The sequence below is a fragment of the Neltuma alba genome, unplaced genomic scaffold (assembly GCF_004799145.2).
Source record: "Neltuma alba isolate B1F8T4 unplaced genomic scaffold, ASM479914v2 tig00010134_pilon, whole genome shotgun sequence".
Lineage (NCBI taxonomy): Eukaryota > Viridiplantae > Streptophyta > Magnoliopsida > Fabales > Fabaceae > Neltuma > Neltuma alba.
The window spans coordinates 1078084-1098777 of record NW_021635082.1 but is presented as its reverse complement, the minus strand read 5'-3'; the positions used below and the strand labels follow the sequence as shown (position 1 = coordinate 1098777).

The 20694-nt window shown below is 36.7% G+C and overlaps 1 protein-coding gene across 1 annotated transcript; it reads left to right on the top strand.

The window, feature by feature from the left end:
• LOC114754361 (DNA-directed RNA polymerase V subunit 1) lies at positions 1–19976 on the top strand. The gene is made up of 19 exons (XM_028943127.1): positions 1–181; positions 322–377; positions 1342–1454; positions 2666–2792; positions 2882–2997; positions 3535–3588; positions 7824–7994; positions 8668–8826; positions 10020–11906; positions 11996–12171; positions 13167–13242; positions 13924–14048; positions 14124–14248; positions 14859–15133; positions 16101–16274; positions 16373–16513; positions 16621–18323; positions 18831–18945; positions 19458–19976. Exons 3-19 carry the CDS (start codon positions 1374–1376, stop codon positions 19668–19670), a joined length of 5718 nt encoding a protein of 1905 aa, XP_028798960.1. The 5' UTR covers positions 1–181; positions 322–377; positions 1342–1373; the 3' UTR covers positions 19671–19976.
• Positions 19977–20694: the final 718 nt, after the last annotated feature.

Below are 20694 nucleotides of genomic sequence, written 5' to 3'. Positions count from 1 at the left end.
GGAAAACCCAGCATTGCCAAATTTCAATTTTGCTGAAACGGAATTCGTTTCATGCAAAGCGAATTCTCTCCCCCTCCCACTCACACTCTCCGTGCCACTGGACCCTCATTCTCAGTCACCCACGCTTGCCTTCGGTTCCTTCTGTGTCCGAATCGCGCAGAGAGAGAAACCAGAGAATCAGGTACTTCCGTCCTGTGTTCTGGCATGCTGATATTGCAGCTGATGGTTTGGCATTGTCGATTCATGCAGAATGTTTTAGTCTCTTGAGCTTTAGCACTAATTGTGACTAACCCATTTGTTCATTCTCGTTCTTCGGTCTAGGGTTTGACTTACACCTTCTTGAGTTACTGAAAGGAGGGGTCTTTTGTTTTTCCGAGGTAAGACTTGTGTTTGGGAGAGGAGAAAGTAATGAGTTTGCTTGAGTGGGGTGGTAATCAAATGATTTCGTTTCTGGGAAATATGCCAGAAAAATTAGTTTGACGGTCTGTTTCATTTGAAGTTGAGGGTTTGGGAGGAAAAAATTATGGAAAATGTTCCGTACGTTTTATTTATTTATTTTTTGAAATAACATTGGAGGTTTGAATCCTGCGTACCATCTGCACCTCAATTCCATCTTTGGCTCCCAGCCCAGCTCAGGGAGCAATGTTTCGCACATTTTTATGCTAGTCTTCTTTTCCATGCAGGCTTTTATTTCATTGGTTCTCTGGTACCCCCAAGGATGGCCATTTCAGCTCTTTTTTTTACATGTTTGTTTGCAGTTTTAAACTCCCTTGATGAGTCGTTTTGATTTTAGTCTGAATGAAGGGAGGATTGTGATTTCTGATTTCGTCTAACTCGCTGAGTGGGAAGTGAATATGAATCCGTTTAAACCTCTTACTCCTTCTTCGATTTATATTTTCTTTTCTTTTCTTTGTTCTCTTTTTGCGGCTCGTGTTTACGCATTGAAGTTTGGATGAAATCTTGAAGGGATTTTAGAGCTCTTGAGGGTATCCCTGCACTCATTAGTCACAATTATTGTCTTTAGTGAGTTTCCTGTCCATGCAAGTCCCCGATATCGTATAATTTTTTCTTTGTTCGTCAGGCCTTGGGAGAAAGAAGAGCTTGGCACATTTTTGAAGTGTGCTATTTTTGTTGGCTACTAGGGGTTGTTGTCTGATGCTAGAATTTTCAAGTGATGATTGATGAATTTCAGCTTTTTCAATTTTTGTTCTCAATGACGTTGTACCATGAGTTCTCTTTCATCAATTAGTCACCCCTTCTCAAGGACATGAAAAAGAAAAGAAAAAGCCATTTTAGAGGTTTCACTAAATAATATGAGTGATTGTAAATTATTGTTTGCAGGAACTTGAAAGCACTTTGGAACTCTGAAATTGATGGAGGAAGACCATTCTTCAACTATTTTAGATGCTGAAGTTGTTGGGATCAGATTTAGTCTGGCTACATTTCATGAAATTGTAAGCTCAAATTGAATTTCTGTTTCCAGTTTCTTGTGTTAATAGAGTTGCATTAATGGATCAGTTGAGCTTCCTGTGGTGTGTAGCATAGGAAACAACCATCCATTCTTCGTGAATGAGATAAAATCGGAACAATGCAGGGTGTGTTATTGTGATCTGGGCAAAAGATGACATGCACTTATATTATGAGCTTCTCAAGGCAGTTAAAGGCCAAAAAAAAAAAAGGGAAAGAAAGTAGCCCCTTATGATGCTAAACCCTGGAACTGCCTTAGATGAGAGGTGCAGGGTAAAAGGAAAAGAGACACTTGAGTGAAGCGAGCTGCGAAAATAGGAAATAATGCCATAAAAGGCTAATAAATAAAATAAATGTAAGTTGTAACAACATTTGACCTGTAAGTTAGTTAATCAAACGTAATTATTATCTAGCCATTGGTCTAATCAAATGCACTAATTAATTCAGTAATTCGGTAACATCATTATTCAATCATAAAATGATTCAGCCATCGATTCTAGTGATAAGTTCAGCTATCAAACCTTGGAAAATGAGTAGCATAAATAATATTTTAAAGTGAGAATGACCTTGTTATCTTATTACTGATTAGTTATTGGACTGGATTTTTATAGTTTTCTAATTTGTAATGAAGTCATACTGTTTTAAAATACTTGAGCTGGCCTCCCTGTGATTTCCCTGTTCTTTCCACCATTCTCAAGTGCCTAAAGGACCCCCCTTGAATGAAGGGGAAAGCACCAAAAGTGCTGCCAGGTGAGCGGCTGGCTGAAGCCAATGCTTCTCATGGTACAAGAGGCGTTAAACCCTTTAGTGCCTCACCTCATTGCCTTAGGTGTCAAGGCAAATGCCTTTGACTACACAAGACAACCAGGAATAGTGCCTATCAGGACTTTATTTTGGAATGATTTTGTTATTTTAAAAGTTTTTGTCATAATTGGCACCTTTTTTTTTTGGTTGAGGGTTATGTATAGAGCTTAAAACATAGTTTGTAGCATGAATTCTCTGAGTATGTAGTATGTTGGTATTATATTTATGGTCAGTTGCTGAGAGTATTGCTTGAAATATCTCAAATTATTGCTTTAGCTGAAGAAGAGCTTTCTAAGTAATGTCTGTTTCAACAATGTATCATTGAGCCTAATATTGATATTTGATATCTTTTTTGGGGACCAAATTACTCTACGTTTCTGTTTTGTCTTGGCAGTGTACAGCATCGGTTAATGACTCTTCAATTAGTCATGCTAGTCAGCTGTCAAATCCATTTCTTGGGCTACCCCTTGAATTTGGAAGATGTGAATCTTGTGGCGCTTCTGAAGCTGAAAAATGTGAAGGTTTGTATATGGTCTCATTCTCTGGCTATTAGTTTGATAAAAGAATAGCATTTCAAATGTATCAATATTCTTTTGTTATTATTTTCTAGGTCATTTTGGATATATTAAGCTACCAGTTCCGATTTACCATCCAAGTCACATTATTGAATTGAAGAAGATGCTCAGTTTGCTGTGCTTAAACTGCTTGAAAATGAAAACATACAAGGTAACACCTGATAATTGATTTTTGTTATTCATTTTTAGCATGTTGAATTAACATGAATTTGCTAATCTTTTCAAAGGCCTGTGGTTATTGATTGCAAAAAGTGAAGGAGCTTTAGTTAATATCCTTTTGTTTACACCCTTTACCCGCAGAGTTAAATTCCTTGAGATGATAGGTTTATGAAAGACTATTTTCCAACCAAATAATCAATTATACTTTTCACATTTTCTTTGTTTCTCATCATCTTTGAATATCCCTATTATGTCTGATTTGAAAAGTATACTTAATAAAGAGATGAGAAGCACCCTGCTATCATAGATTGCAATGCGAAACTTGAATAATATATGCATACTAGGAAACATGTAATTGAGGAAAATAATGACAATATATTCATATCACACCCTTCCTCTCCCCGTTCCACTTTTCCTTGAAGTTTTACTGTCTTTTCAAAGATGGTGAATGATTGATAATTTGCTTGTCTCTGATTATAGTTATCATGTTAGCTTGCAAGTTTTAACTTTCTGGCCTATAATCTTTCAGAATCCAGCGGCAAGCAATGGTTTAACACACAAGCTTTTGGCAAGATGTTGTGGGGTCAGTATAAACCAATCTCTCTCTCTCTCTATATGCATTTATATACGATATGCATATGTATATGTACATACATAAATTTGAGTTTATTATTATTCGTACTATCTATTTGTATATGTGGTTATGCAATAAATATGATGATACTTGTGAATAACATTTCTGTGTTAAGCATAATTTTTCTTTCTTTTTTTTTCCTCCTAATTTTTGAAGAGCACATTTTAAATGTATTGGACTTGGAGCATTGTATTGAGTTTAGTTTCTAACTTTCTGGTGTCATTTTGGCATTGATGGTTCCTTCACTTTCAGTATTCAGTATAGATGCTTTAGTTTATATCACATTTTCTGCAATTTTCCCTCGTTGTGGGGTCAGTATAAAGTATAAACCAATCTCTCTCTCTCTCTATATATCTATATATATTTATCTATCTATATATATTTATATATCTATATGCATGTGTATATGTACATAGAGATATTTGAGTTTATTATTATTCGTATTATCTATTTGCATATATGGTAATGCAATAAACATGATGATACTTGTGAATAACATTTTCTATGTTAAGCATAGTTTTTCCCCCCCTAAATTTTCAAAGAACACATTTTAAATGTGTCTGACTTGGAGAATTGAGTTTAGCTTCTAACTTTCTGGTGTCTTTTTTACATTGATATATATTTTTTTTTGGCCAACCTCTTTTTGACATTGATGGTTTCTTCACTTTTAGCACAAATGCTTTAGTTTATATCACACATTCTGGAATTTTGCCTATACACCAATCTCTCTCAACACGCACGCACGCATCTGTATATATTTATAGATATAATGATTTATATATGTATATGCATGTGTATGTACATAAATATATTTTATTTTATTATGATTCGTATTATCTTTTTGTATATGTGCTAATGCAATAAATATATATATATTTTAATTTTCAAAGAGCACATTTTAAATGCTTTTGACTTGGAGCATTTTATTGAGTTTAGTTTCTAACTTTCTGGCGTCTTTTTGACATTGATGGTTCCTTCACTTTTAGAATACATGCTTTATTTTATATCACATTTTCTGGAATTTTGCCTCTGTGGAGTCAGGACAAACAAATCTCTCTCTCTCTCTCTGCACACACACCTCTATATATGTTTATATATCTATTGATTTATATATGTATTTGCATGTTTATGTACATATATAGATTTGATTTTTTTATTATTCGTATTATCTATTTGTATATGTGGTAATGCAATATTAAATATGATGATGATCCTTATGAATAACATTTTCTATGCCAAGGATAATTTTTTTCTTTTAATTTTCAAAGGGCACATTTTAAATGTGTCTGACTTGGAGCATTGTATTGAGTTTAGTTTCTAACTTTCGGGTGTCTTTTTGACATTGATGATTCGTTCACTTTGGTCTAGATGCTTTAGTTTATATCACATTTTCTGCGATTTTGCCTCTATTGGCAGTTTGTTTTTGTGTCTTTTTTTTTCAAAGATGAAAAATAATAAAATTCAGTGCTCTAGATACTCTAGTGTGTTTGGTCTGCTTAGGAAGGTAAAAGGAAAAGCCATCCAGCAAAACAGAACCTTTTGCATGAGTGGGATCTCCTCTGTCCACTATTCCCTTTCCTTGCAGCTAAGATCAGGGCTTCCCATCTGATGAGGGAAGGAACTATATTGTAGATGAAATAATATACTACCTCCAGTCTTAATTATAAGATCTAGTTTGCAGTCTACAAATGAGGTCTTATAATTAGGACTGAAGATAATACAATAGAAATACGAATTTGCCACTGATCTTCATTATATCATACTCATTGCATAAGTTATATCAGTCTAATTCAAAAATACATGACAATCATTTATGAATGCTAAGCATGAACTTCGTCTCAATCTGGTCCTCTACAGACACTTAGCTGTTTCTAGTAAAGATTATGGTTCTTGGGTATCCAATCATATAATCCCACAACTGGGAAAATTTGTACATTTGTTGCACTACATCGGCTTTCTCAATCTCAATCTGGTCCTCTACGGACATTTTTCTTCTTTTTTATTTTTTTTATTCCTTTCCAGTGTTTTTTTTCCCCCCACTCATAGTTTCTCATGTCAAATCTCAACTTCCATGGCAAAGTAGATTCTACTATACTTCATGGCTTTGCCTTTGATCAGATCAAGACCCACCTTCCAAGTCATACCATAATCAGATGTCCCCTTTTCATTCTTAGAACTCAGCAAAAAGATAGGGGAAACAGCAGTTAGCTCCCAATAGTTTAATTTATTAATAGTTAGGTCCCAGAAGATTTTGTCGAATCATGAGTTGCAAATACGGATATTGATGGTTGCAAATATTGGGTCTTAGTTGCAAATAATTGGGAGTTGCCTATAAGATCTGAATACTGTATTTGCAATTGAAAATTTCATATTCCCAACTGTATGAATCTTATATTTGCACTTATCTTTCAATAAAAGTCTTTTGGACCTAAATGTCATTAAATTGATCTTTTGGATCCGAAGCGTTATTCCCCTAGATGGATTTTCCTTACCTTATCTGTTGTTGCAATCAATGTTCCCTACCTTGCTTTCTTTTCTTTGCTGTTGTTCTAAGTTCTTGCTGGGAATCTGGCCACCAATCAGGCTCTTGCTACAGATCTACTCAAACATAGTGGCTATGGTTGAATGACGGGATTTTGCAAGGAGATCTAGACACTATTTTGGAGGTTTCTAAATGTTCTACGGTGATTTTATGGAGGGAAAGAATAACACCAAAAAAAAAAAGAGAATATGGCAAAATAAAACCTTCAGATTTCATTGTGGTTGGGCCATAAACCCAAAACATTCTGCATCCTATTCACAATCACACCATGTATCCCAAAACAAATCCTTTTGTGCCTATAAATGCATATACGTATATGCATATGTGGATGCGCGCACACAATGATGGAGGGTTGGGGGCAAGGAGGTCCTTCCTCCCCCATGATTTTACTTTCTCTTTGTAGGACAGATCCCTCCTCCTTGGGATGGAGGAGGTAGGTGGGGCAAGGGATTGCTTCAGGGTTTAAAATCGGAAGCTTTACCCATGATGAAGGTGAGGGTTAAGTTGAGGAAGTGATGGTTTCAGAAACCTTGAGGCTGAGAAGTGTAAACATTTATGATGAAGGGAATGATCCAACATTGAACAAAGTCCTCGAGTGATTGTAGATTTTAGGTAAAAGGTATAAAGGGGAAGAGACTAGAGGTTGAGAGATGATTATGGAAGCAGAGAAAGGAAAAGCAATGAAAGCTGAAGCTAAGGCGAAATAGTGATTGCTTTTGAGGAAACTATGAACTGATATTCTGAGAATCTTGCCTGCAACTTCATTATAATTGATAGTGAAAGAGAGAAGTGCAGGGCGTGTTGGTGAAGACAATTTTCTTGACTGGGCTGCCTCTTTCTTTTATTTTAAATTATTTAAAAATTATTGACCATAAATTTAAAAAATTTTAAATGGCAACCTTTATAGGTTCTGTGTGTTTGTATTCATATAAAACCTCTGAAGAAGCAGGTTACAGCTACATCTATCAACTATCACTGCAACTTGTGCATCAATCTTACACACACACACACACACACACACACATATCCCAAAGCCCCCCTTGTGGCCGGTGTGGGCCCAAAAACCTGTCCATTTAGGATCCATTCATGTGCATATTAATAAGACCAATGCAAATTTATTTCAAGGTTAATATGGTCAATCGCTTTTCTTAACTTTTCCGTTGCTATCTTAATTCTATCCTACCACATATAATAATGTAAAAGTATCCTATTTCTATCCAAAATCAGACCTTATGAGATTTTAGGTCATCCCATTTCATTCCACTCTCATTTTAATTCCCCCTCCTGACCTTCCCCCCTAGAGGGGGTAGGAAAGGAAGTGGTAGAGGCCGTACTTCTTTGCCTTGTTTATGAGGGGCGCAACTGAGAGACGTTCAACAAGATTGAAGCATTTTTCATTCTTTCTAATTTGGTGTACCCTTTCTTCTCCAAATATTCCTTTTCTATGTTTTATCCTCTGTTTTTTTCTATATAATCTAAGCCTTCTCTTGGCAACATAATTATGCTGTCAGCTAGTTCTGTTCCTCCCTATTTGAGCTGGCTTTAGTAGGTTTTACAATTGATGCTAATTTCTAGTAGGTAGGAATCTATGGTTTATTTGTGTATTTCAGTGTTTATGATATTTCCATCCTGTTATTTATAGAATCCTAATGCTTCACAAGTTACCATTCGGGAGGCCAAGACAACAGATGGTGCTTTTTACTTGGAATTGGTGGTGTCTAAGTCGAAAATGTGTCATGGCTTTTGGAGCTTTCTGGAAAAATATGGCTATCGCTATGAAAGCAATAACACTCGAGCTTTGCTTCCTTATGAGGTTTTGTTTCTGCTGTTTTTTTTCCGTTGACACTTACTAGTTACTCCTGTTCGTCTACATATTCATGGTCCTGGTAAACATCTATTTGCTAGTTTTGACTCATGCATCATCTAAATTTGACAGGTCTATGTATATTTCTTATTGTGTCAAATTATAATTATAATTTATCTTAGTATGAAAACTGTTTCTGTTTTCCTTGCTATATGCATGAATAGGTAGCCCCATGCATACAGAGCAAAAAGTGGAAAATTTTAGGTCTGATTTTTGTATATTGCCATCTGGCAATTCTATTGGTTATTTCCTTTGAGGCTTCACCCCCTTCCGGCTGTTCTATTTTTAAAGATAAATTGTAAATTTCTTGTAACATTCCAAGGCTGACCACTGTTCCTTCTAGTTTATCAAGGTTTGAAGAGGCGCATTTATTTCTTGGTCACTAATTACTTAATTCTTCACTGGAAATGGCATTTTCTTGTTTTATGTTATTGAATTTTAAAATAAAATTGTTTGTGATTTAAGTTGGATTTTGTAAGGTCTATAATTGAGTGTCAAGTTGGATAATGCCGTGTTGTTCCATGTTGATGTTTCTGTTAGCATGTATTTGCTGTTGTTTTTATGTTGGAACTTAGCAATGACTTTGATTCTTTTTGTTGTTTTGTTTTTTCCAATATTTAAGGTTCTGGAAATTATCAAAAGAATACCTCCAGAGACCAGAAAAAAGCTTGTTGGAAAAGGCTATTTCCCCCAGGAAGGATATGTCTTGAAGTATCTTCCAGTGCCCCCAAACTGTTTGTGTGTGCCAGAAGTTTCGGATGGCATCAGTGTCCTATCTTCGGTGAGTAAATGAAGGGATGTGGCTGATTTCTCAATTTCACTATTCTTGTTTTTTCCTTGTAAAATTCATAATAAGAATAGAAATATAAATGATGAGGAGGCTTGTGCACATGTGGGACTCTGACGGAGCTACAGTTTTATTGCCCAAAAGCGCAATATATACGTCATCTACAGCCCCTTCTATGGGAATGGAAGAGGAAAAATGATTAAAGAGTTAACTTAAGCTAGTTCCAGTGACTGAAATGCATTAAATAAAACAGAACAATAAACAGTAGCCATTTTCTAACGTTCTAGAGGTCAGGAGCTCTTGGCTTCTGCTTAAGCTCATGAGCATACCCTTCTGATGGCATGCAACCCTAGATAACAGCCTCCTAACTGCCCTTCTTAGAGTTATCGGGCCGGGGTCCAGTTTTAGTTTGATTAAATGACTCAGCAGTCTTGTTGGGCTGTTTCCTCTTGTATTCATGGCCCACAGGTGTGTTGGGCTCATCAGACTTGCATATTGTTGTGATGGGTAGCTCTTGTATGCTTAATAGATGTTGATTACTTAGTTTAAGGATATAGATATGCTATAAAATTAATTCTTAAAGATGATGAAATGACAAAATACTAATCCATAAGTTTAGCAAGACTGGATTTATTTAAACTAATAAATACATCTAAATTCAAAGTTATTTGAGCCAGACCTGATATTGAACTTGGATGGTTATGATTTTAAAATCTTGTTTTCTTAAAAATATGCGTAATTTTGATGTGGCTTGTTTAACCAAAAAGTCTCAAATTGTCCCTGAAGTTTCATTTAAAAAAGTTCAAATTTATGGATCTGTTGAGTGTTCGTCTCTCTCAGAAAAAGAAATTTGGAGCTTTCTGATATCGTTTTGCATTGGGTCACAGAGTACCCTACTCTGCAGCTTGAATTAGCTGCAGATTTCTGCATCATTTAAATTGTGTGATTCAATATCTACTGTTTGCCTCAAGATTCTGGTGATCCACGACGCATTTATGTATGGTTCCCATGATTTGTATTGTTGGCTTTCTGAATTGTACTGTATCTTGAATTGTGATTTGAACAATTTTTACAACATTGCTTCAGATAGATTATAATTTAAATCTCTAGATAAACTTGAACTTGTGATCCATTAGGAGTTCCACATAGATGGGTCTCTCAATGCTATAGAGCTGGTAATTTTGCAGGATCCTTCCATGACGGTGCTGAGAAAAGTGCTTAGGAAAGTAGAAATTATAACAAATTCAAGATCTGGTAATCCAAACTTCGAATCCCACCTAATAGAAGCAGCTGACTTGCAGTCAGTTGTTCATCAGTATCTTCAAGTTAGGGGTTCTGCTAAGGCTGCACGGGACATAGAGACTCATTATGGGGTCAATAAAGAACTCAATGAGTCGACAACAAAAGTGTGGATGGAGAAGATGAGAACTTTGTTCATCAGAAAGGGTTCAGGATTTTCTTCAAGAAGCGTGATTACTGGGGAATCTTACAAAAAGATAAATGAAATTGGAATTCCCCTTGAAGTTGCTCAAACAGTAACATTCGAGGAGAGGGTCAACTCTCACAACATCCAGTTTTTACAGGAGCTGGTTGATAAAAATTTGTGTCTAGCCTATAGGGAAGGTTTGTCAAGATATTCGCTCAGAGAGAGTTCAAAGGGCCATGTATATCTCAAACCTGGTCAGATAGTGCACCGAAGGATAATGGATGGGGACATTGTCTTTATTAACAGGCCCCCTACAACACACAAACACTCACTTCAAGCCCTGTCAGTATACATCCATGATGACCACACTGTAAAGATAAATCCCCTTATTTGTGGACCTCTGGGTGCTGATTTTGATGGTGACTGTATACACCTGTTTTATCCTCAGTCATTGGCTGCCAAAGCAGAGGTTTTGGAGCTTTTCTCTCTGGAAAAACAGTTGCTCAGTTCTCACAGTGGAAATCTCAATTTGCAGCTTACTACTGATTCACTATTGTCATTGAAAATGTTGTTTAAGAGATACTTTTTGGCTAAAGGGGAAGCTCATCAGTTAGCCATGTTCATTTTGCCATCATTGCCACAGCCTGCTCTTGTGAAAGCCTGTTCTCAAGGTCCCTGTTGGACTGCTGTGCAAATATTGCAATCTGTGCTGCCATCTAGTTTTGACTGCACCGGAGGCCAGTACTTGATCTGCCAAAGCAAAATCTTGAGGTTTGATTTTAATAGAGATATTCTTTCGACAATGGTCAATGAAATTGCAGCCTCAATTTTCTTTGGAAAGGGTCCTCAGGAGGTGATGAGATTCTTCAATGTTTTACAACCTTCTTTGATGGAAAGTTTATTTGTAGAAGGGTTTAGTGTTAGTTTGAAAGACTTTTTCATATATGGGGAAGCCATAAGAAACATTAAAAGGAGCATTGGTAGACAGGATATTTTGCTAAAACAATTGAGGTCAATCTACAATGAATTGGTGCAGCAGCAATTGGAGAAGTATATTCAAGATGTGAAGAAACCAATTATTAATTTTATTTTGAAGTCGGGTCTCGGTGATTTGATTGACTCAAAAAGTGAGTCTGCCATTGATAAGTTGGTTCAGCAGATTGGATTCCTGGGCGTGCAGCTTTCAGACAGGGGAAAATTTTATTCAAAGACATTGGTTGAGGATGTGGCTTCACATTTTAATGGTAAATATTATGATAGGACTGATTATCCCTCTGCAGAGTTTGGGTTAATTAAGGGGTGCTTTTTTCATGGCTTGGACCCATATGAAGAGATGGTGCATTCTATCTCAACAAGAGAGATACTTGTGCGCTCTTCTAGAGGGCTATCTGAACCAGGAACACTGTTTAAGAATTTGATGGCCATCCTCCGGGATGTTGTTATTTGTTATGATGGAACTGTGAGGAATGTTAGTAGCAATTCTGTCATCCAATTTGAATATGGAGTAAAAGCTGGAGATAAGACCCAACTTTTATTCCCTCCTGGTGAGCCAGTAGGTGTCTTGGCAGCAACTGCCATGTCAAATCCTGCCTACAAGGCGGTCCTTGATGCTAGTCCTAACAGTAACTCCTCATGGGAATTGATGAAGGTATTTTATGTGTTTATCTAGTGGTGCTATCTGTTTTTTATTTTCAGATGAATTTTCTTTCTCTGATTTTGTTTATGCGCTGTGTTCAGGAAATACTGGTTTGCAAGGTAAGTTTTAAGAATGAGCCAATTGATCGGCGTGTAATTTTGTACTTGAATGATTGTGGTTGTGGAAAGCTTTATTGCCGAGAAAATGCAGCTTATGTGGTTAAAAATCAATTGAGAAAAGTCAGTCTTAAAGAGGTGGCAGATGAGGTTATGATTGAGTATGTATCCTCTTCCATATTCTCTATATGTCTTGATATAAGAAATGTGTGTATTGATTTAAGCTCAGCCATTGTTTCATGTAACTTACAGGTTGTGAGGTGTCCGGGTTATGAATGTTGCTAGTTGCATGAGTGCATATTTATGTGCCTGCATAATTCATTGCCTAAAAACTTAGAATATTCTCTGTTCTTAGAAACTTAGAATATTCTCTGTTCACTAGTTTTTTAGGGTTTTGAGTTTAAGCAGCTGACGCTGGACATGCAGAGGATTGTAGAGTGCATATTTATCCTAGTGGGATAGGGCTTTGTTGCGGTTGTTAGAGTTTTTGCTTGTATTTTGTACTTTTAAATGAAACTTACTATTTTGTTTTTTTGCACTATTTCTCTCTTGTCAATGCATTTTTCTTCATTAAACTGTAAATTTGCCTGGAAACTCTGATACTTCGTATGTCTTCTCATGTCTTGTGTTTTTGATTGAGCCAGATCCTTATAACCCAAAAAAAAAAAAAGCTTGCATTGCTTGGGTTATTTGAAAGAATTAAGCTTGATTTCAGTATTGCTGTGCTTTTATCAACCATGATTAAGAGGTTATTTAGCTATTTTTAATGGATCTCTAGATTTTATAATCGTATGGTATGATAATTGGTTTTAATTAACTTGTGCCATGTGTGTTTCTTTGTAACTCTGATTTGACATCTCTTTATATCAAGTGTCATGTGCATTGGTTGATTTGGTTCCCTCCCCCCCCCCCCAAAGAGTCATAAATAATAACATTTGTCTTAGTTTATATTGTGTTATGAGAACAAAATAATTAACCCAAAGTTCTATTTATAGTAAAACTCGTTTTTCAAGGACTAATTTTGACATTTCATGAAAAGTACTGTTACTGTCCTGCCATTCAACAATTTGCATGTCCCCATGCAATTTTGTCTTTATGATTATACTAATAGGATTTTCTTGGGTTCAATATATTCTTTTGGCATGTTTATTTTCAGATACCAACGTCAGAGAACTGGCAATGAGGGTCCTGAGACTGATGCAGGCCTTGTTGGTCATATATATCTCAATCAGGTTGTTGAATTTCATTTTGGCACAAATTTGAACATATTTATGTGTTGCTGCCAACATAGGGCAGACATTGATGCAGCCAGATGTCAACCAGTTAATGAAAAGGGAATAACTCTGCATGGCATTTTTTCCTTTCCTTTTTGTATGCTTTATTTGATTATTTTATAAAGAGGGCTTCAGTCTGATGTGCAGAGGGTACTTGAGGTTTATATTGAGTTAATGTTTTTATTTGTATCTGCTTTATGTTTCTATGGTTTTATAAGGATTCCCGATCCTCCTGTCTTGTAATTGGTTCCCAATTGATAAATTGTTCTAATAGGCAGCTGTCTGAATTTAAATGATTTTTTTTTTTGACTACCATGAACTTTTTATGAAATAAATAATGTTACTATAATACATGAGGTGAAAAATTAGTTGAAAGCCATTTTTACTTGCATTAGTTTTTTTTATTTTTTCAGTATTCTATTTTCCCTCCTAATGCTTATTGTATAATCTGTGTGTGTGTGTGTCTATAAGCATATATAAAGTTTCTACTTAAACAAACTTTATGGGCAATTAATATATCTTTTTCTGACAAGTAATTTTTGTTTTTTTTAATGATGAGTAGTAAAAGAAGAAAATTATCTCAAGACTTGTTAAACACAATTTTTTCCCCTCAAAAGTGACCATATCTTTCTTAAACAGATGATGCTGGAGGAGAAGGAGATCAATATGGCTGAGGTGGTCCAAAGATGCCAAGAAACTCTCAAGCCATACCGTAAGAAGAAGAAGCTTGGTCATGTTTTTAAGAAGATAGAACTATTTTGCAGGTTAAGCTCCGCCCAAAGATGCAAATTGTTTGGAATTGAAAAATTACCTTCTGAAATGTTGTTCCTTCTTAGCAGTGAGTCTTCTGTGCCATGTGTGTCATTTATTTGGCGAGATGGTGATGCTATCGATGATTTAGAGAAAACAGTGTACATTTTGGCTGAGGTTATTTGCCCTGTTCTCCTAGAAACAATAATCAAAGGTATTTTCCTCAATTTAAGTTTTACTGTAGTTTTCAATTCAAAATACATTATTAGCATTTGCTTCTGGCTTGTGATGAATTTATACTAAGTTGTAAACAATTGGTTTTTTGGGTATGGAGCTCAAATTATATTTCATTCTCTAGTTGGTTCTTTTTAGTGAAGTGGATATTTCGGCATTTGAAGAGGCGTCCTTTTTTTCCTTTTTGGCCACGGCTTATGTGAACCGACTTTTTCTGCATCTTACGATGCATTGTTTTCTTTAGTGCAGTATTTCAGTGCTTATTCTCAATCTCATTTGCTGCCGTCAATTGTTATTCTAATTCAGTAGCAAATTGGTGCAACCAAATTTATTTCCAGAAGACTGGTGACTATTACTGAGAAAAGTGGTTTCGTTGCTGCCCATTTATTTCTAATTTCCCCTCAAGCCTTTGCAAAACTCAGATTCCATCCACCGCATATATTCAAATAATTAATTACATTAGAAACTAGGTCAATCACCCGCCAATCTTTGTATGTGAACATTATATCCTTGGTCTGTCATAAAACTTGTCATGTTGCGTGCTTATGTATTTTCCATTAATCTATCTTCTTTTGCTGTCAAATAAATAGGAGATGCCCGCATTATCTCTGCAAGCATAATCTGGGTTAATCCAGATTCTAATATGTGGGTGCACAACCCCTACAAATCTCCAAAAGGCGAACTCGCATTGGACATAATTCTCGGGGAGACAGCTGTAAAGCAAAGTGGTGATGCATGGAGGATTGTACTTGACTCATGCCTTCCTGTACTTCATTTAATTGATACCACCCGTTCGATTCCATATGCAATTAAGCAAGTTGAGGAATTGTTGGGGATTTCATGTGTTTTTGATCAAGTGATCCAGGTAGCTTTCTTCCTCTGTTCTATCAGAATCTTTATGGCCGTGAAAAAATCATTTCCATTGAAAACAATTGTATTAATTACTTGTAGTTTTATTAACGGGTTCTGCTCTATCTCCAAGCTTACTTACCTTGTGAAAAAATACTGCCTTCAGTTTCACTACCCCGATGGGCCCTTATTTCCACTGTCTAAGATTCAACACTTATTCTTATTAATTTTGCACGCAGCGTAAATTTACATTGTGGTCAAAGGTAAAGACTTGTTGACAGGAAGAAAAAGGTCATAGAAACTTGTGGTTGGTTTCTTACTGTGTCGTTCGGTGTTGTCCATGAGTACATTCAATTTATAGAAAAACAGAGAAAAACAGTTAAGAACGTCAACAAATAGAACTGGGATGTGGTTGGAGCTTTAATGGGGTCCTATTGTGAGTGAGGAAAAGTTTCTTTACAGCAAGACTGGTTCATATCGATGTAAATCTTGATATCATTATGTTTCATTTGGGTTAAAAATCTTGTAATAGTGATGCCAGTGTTCCTTTTTGACTCTGTTTTCCAGCTTAAGTCAAATGCATACTTGAGTGAAGTTTTAGTCTTGATCGTTTAAGGAGTCATGCATTATCCTTCTCTTCACTGCACCTAAAATGTGAGATTGATATCACAAACTATTGAGTCTTCACGTTGATTAAGGTATCCTAATTGTGGTCTAGTCTTTACTGAACATCTGGACTATAATATTTTTTCTGGATCTTCTAGTTGGCCTTACCCCCAAATGGTCCCCACAGATCTGCTTGTATTCTGTGGATCCTATGAGTGAGGATCTGTGAAGTCTTGTAAAATTTTCCTCATCTGTTTTTTTTTTTTTTTTTTAATTTCTTAATTCTCTGCTATATTTTCAAATTTGGGCACATTTCACTGATCCTCCCTTCAGATGAACTGTCGTTCAATGGCCTAACATTTTGTTGTTGTGCCCAGCGTCTTGCATCCTCGGTAAAAATGGTTGCAAAAGGTGTTCTTAGGGAGCATCTAATCCTTTTAGCGAGTAGCATGACCTGTGGTGGGAGTTTAGTTGGATTCAACACAGGCGGCTACAAGGCTCTGGGGAAACAACTGAATACTCAAGTTCCATTTACTGATGCAACGCTATTTGTAAGTCACAGCCTTGCTTGCTTCTGAAATGTATTATGCGCATTGTATGTGGTCTAATGGAAGATGTTATTTTTGTCTTACCTTGTATGATTGCTCAGACGCCTAAAAAATGTTTTGAGCGGGCTGCTGAGAAATGTCACACAGACGCCTTATCAAGCATCGTTGCATCCTGTTCTTGGGGCAAACGTGTGGCTGTTGGCACAGGGTCAAGATTTGAAGTTCTTTGGGATGCAAAGGAGGTATTTGATTATATGCAGTTCTACTCTGGAAATTAGACTTTATATTTGACTTGTATTCATGTGGGAGCTCTTAAACGATTATTTCACCATGGCATTTTCTTTTGTAGGTAAAATCAAATGAGATTGGTTTGGATGTATACAACTTTTTGAACATGGTGAGAAGCACTGCACAAGAGGAGGTCAACAATAATGAATGTCTCGGGGAGGATGTTGATGATTTGTTTGTAGAGGATTGGGAATTGTCACCAGAGCGTGCCTCTGGCATGGATGCTGTGTTTGAAGCACACGAGGGTGGGTCTGAAAGACCACAGGAGGATTCTTGGAGCTTTGGTAAGTGGACCACAAAAGCAAATGATCATTCCCCAGTAGGAAAGTCAGATGGTTGGTCTTCTTGGGCCAAAAATAAACCTGAAACAAGAGACATTGGTTCTGAAAGGGCGGAAGATGATTCTTGGAGATCTGGTAATTGGACAGTAAAACGAAATGGTGATGATTCTACAACAAACTCAAGTGGTTGGTTGACTGGGGCCCAAAATAAACCCGAAACAGGAGACTTTGGATCTAAAGGAGCAAATGGTGATTCGTGGGGCTCTGGTAAGCAGGCAGCAAGACTAAATGGTGATTCTACAGTAAGAAAGTCAAGTGGTTGGTCGTCCTGGACAGAAAATAAAACTGAAACAGGAGTAACCGGTTCTAAAAGAGTGGAAAATGATTCTTGGAGCTCTGATATGCAGGCTGAAAAGTCAAATGATGATGATTCTACAATAAGAAAGACAGGTGGTTGGTCATCATCTTGGGCGAAAAATAAACCTGAAGCAGGGGACATTGGTCCTTCTGAAGGAGCAAAAAATGATTCTTGGAGCTCTGGTACATGGACCGCAAAACCAAGTCATGATTCTATGGCGGGAAAGTCAGGTGGTTGGTCATCTGTGCCAAAAGATAAACCTGAAGCAGGAGACATCGCTCCTCCTGGAAGAGCAGAAAATGATTCTTGGAGCTCTGGTAAATGGACAGCAAAACCAAGTCATGAGTCTATAGCTGGAAAGTCAGGCGGTTGGTCATTTGGGACAAAAAATAAACCTGAAACAGGAGACCAACATTCTGAAAGAGTAGAAGACGATTCTTGGAGCTCTGGTAAGTGGTCAGCAAAACCAAAAGATGATGATTCTACAGTAAGGAAGTCAAGTACCTGGTCATCTTGGTCAAAAAATAAATCTGAAACTAGAGACATCGCTTCTGAAAGGGTAGAAGATGATTCTTGGAGCTCTGATAAGTGGATAGCAAAGCCAAATGATGATGATTCTACAGTAAAAGATTCAAGTGGTTGGTCGTCATGGGCAAAGAATAAACCTGAAACAGGAGAGATTGGTTCTGAAAGAGCAAAAGATGATTCTTGGGGCTCCGGATTTGGCAAAAATGATGGCCACTCTTCACTTGACCAAGAGGGCAATCGCTCATGGGGAAGATCCAAGCCCCCAACAAACCAAGGTTGGGGTGGAAGTTCTCGTGGATGGGATTCCCAAAATGCTACGGCTCATGATGGTGACAGAGATCAATGGGGAAAGCAGAGTAGGGAATTGTTCAAGAAAAATCCTTCTGACAGTTCCCAAGGTTGGGGTTCCCATGCTGCAGAACGGAAAAACAAGAATCGCCCTCCCAGAACACCTGGAGCAAATCGTGAGACTAATGTAGGTGGACTATATACAGCAACGAGACAGAGACTGGATATATTCACTTCTGAGGAACAGGATATTCTCAAAGATGTTGAACCAATCATGCAGAACATTAGACGGATAATGCAACAATCTGGGTAAGTTTCTCAAGGCAAAACAACGCACATTTCATGATCATATGAACAGTTGTAAGCTTAAACATAAGACAATTGTGACACCTTTTGCCTTTTTCTTGGTTGTCTAAACTCTAATGTGATTGCTTGCAAGGTGCACGGCATGTAGATGGTTAGGCGTTAAACCTGTACATTAGGGACTGCTGCCTGCTCATTTGACAGTCTTGCTTGCTGTTTGTTTGTGTGTGCATGTGTGTGTATTGTTTGGCTGTTGGCGAGTTCTCAGGAGCTATTACAACTGTTGCTACAATTGTTTACTCTTCTAATAGAAGATTACTGCAAGGAACTGAGGAAATGGAGGCTACACTATATGGCAGCCTTCCAATATCCGTAACTGTTCCATTTTTAATATTCTGTGATAAATTTCTAAGCCTTTTATTTTTCCTTTACTTCTGCATGAAATTTGTGTCATGCATTTGAATATTTTTTGCTTGTTATAATTTATTTTCTATTTGTTGATATTGTGTGAAGGTACAACGATGGGGACCCTCTGGCTGCTGAGGATCAAACTTTTGTACTTGAGAATGTCTTTGAACACCATCCAGATAAAGCAGCCAAAATGGGTGTAGGGATTGATCATGTGATGGTATCTTTTTCTTCATTATCCTTGCCCTTTAAGCTTCTACTTACAATTTATCATTATTATCACAGGTTTGATAGATTAGATATATTTTATAAACGTGGAGTATTAACACTAAATGATGGCTGTTTCTTTTCTGGTATATATGACCAGTTCACATGCATACATACATTGTGTGGGTGTGTGGACATGTCAGTGTTAATTTTTGGACCTGTGACCTTATCAATATCATTTTGAGAATTGAATGGGGGTTTAGAGAAGTGTCATGTCATGTGGTTCAAAGGTTTTGGAAAGCTGTGTAGAATTTTGTGGATTTCTGTGGTTTATTCACCATTTTAGAATGTATAACAAGTGGAATGTTTGTTTTTTAGTGGTGTTCAAGGAATATCCCGGAGATTGTCTCTTTTCTTGTTGCGTAACCTTTCTCTATATATATTTCGTGACCAATCCTCATGTACTTCTTTCTTCTGTCCTGATGAAGTTGTTTCATCTAAAAATAGCACTGGGGCTTTTGACAGGTTAGCAGGCACAACACTTTCCAAGAGAGCAGGTGCTTCTATTTGGTATTGAAAGATGGTCAGAAACAAGATTTTTCGTACCGGAAGTGCCTGGATAACTTTTTAAAGACAAAATATCCGGAGATGGCTGAAGAATTTGGTGGTAAATATTTCAAGAAAAGGAGAGAACAGAACCCTCCTCCAACACCAACAAACGACGAAAAAGCCCCCTAATCTGTTATCGGCAAGATCAAGTTGTACATATGATATAACATTTATGACACACTGATGTGAAACACAGTTGAGGCAGCAACAGTAGTTTGGTTTAAACTCATAAATTTTTTCTCTTTCATGTGAGTTTTGACCTCTGTAGGAAAGGTTTGGTTTCATAGTTTTTCTCACCTTCAGGTGAGTTGGACCCTTGTAGGAAATGTCTGGATGACTGTCTCAACTGTGTTTAGTTATTATTTAAGATGTAAATGGCATATCTTCAAGTTGTTCAGAAGACTACTTCATAGTGATGGCTTCATCTTATTCTTACTCATCAGCCTTTACAGATCCGTTTGGCTTCATCTTATGAACTTCTGTTACGCGTTTCTTGCCTTTAACTGGTTATTGAATCAGGTTCTTGTGTGTGGGGTCAAGTTCAAAGTTTGTTGATACTTGATCCTATCTAAATACAATATTTGGACAATGAGATTCATACAAGTCTCAATAGCAATAAAGCAACCATACATGTTATAATAAATTAAACAGGTAATTATGCATGATAACTGGCATATTCAAATGCACAATTCTACTGGAATAATCATACAAATTATAATAATTGCATTCATGACATAGTTGATGAACTTTGTGTCAACAGTTCATATTTAATTGACTAATTTCATGTTGACATAACATACTACAAAACATGTTAGCCATAGAGAATTGCTACTGAGAATTATTAACTTCTACCTTCACAGTGTCTTTCTCTTTTTCTTCAAGGCCACTTGTACATTCTCCCACAGATTCACGGTCTTCTATACTTCCTTCCATACTGATGCAAAAAGACGATCGTCACATGAGTATAAATAGGAAAAGTGTTTCGGTGGCTTTTGTTCTTACTCATCTATTATCTACCAATGATCCCATATGATGCCACCTGATTAAACTCCTCCCCCAATTGATTATAAAACCAAAAAGAGGCAAGGAAACACATTGGTGGTGAATTACTCATTTATTGCCACCTAACCTTTATTCATCTTTTATCCTCTTT

Bases quoted from the DNA above. Each gene is read 5' to 3' on its own strand.
- LOC114754361 (XM_028943127.1), top strand. From the start codon at position 1,374: ATGGAGGAAGACCATTCTTCAACTATTTTAGATGCTGAAGTTGTTGGG. The intron at 12,172-13,166 runs GTATGTATCCTC...GTTTATTTTCAG, and splicing joins GCAGATGAGGTTATGATTGA to ATACCAACGTCAGAGAACTG. The intron at 16,514-16,620 runs GTATTTGATTAT...TTTCTTTTGTAG, and splicing joins TTCTTTGGGATGCAAAGGAG to GTAAAATCAAATGAGATTGG.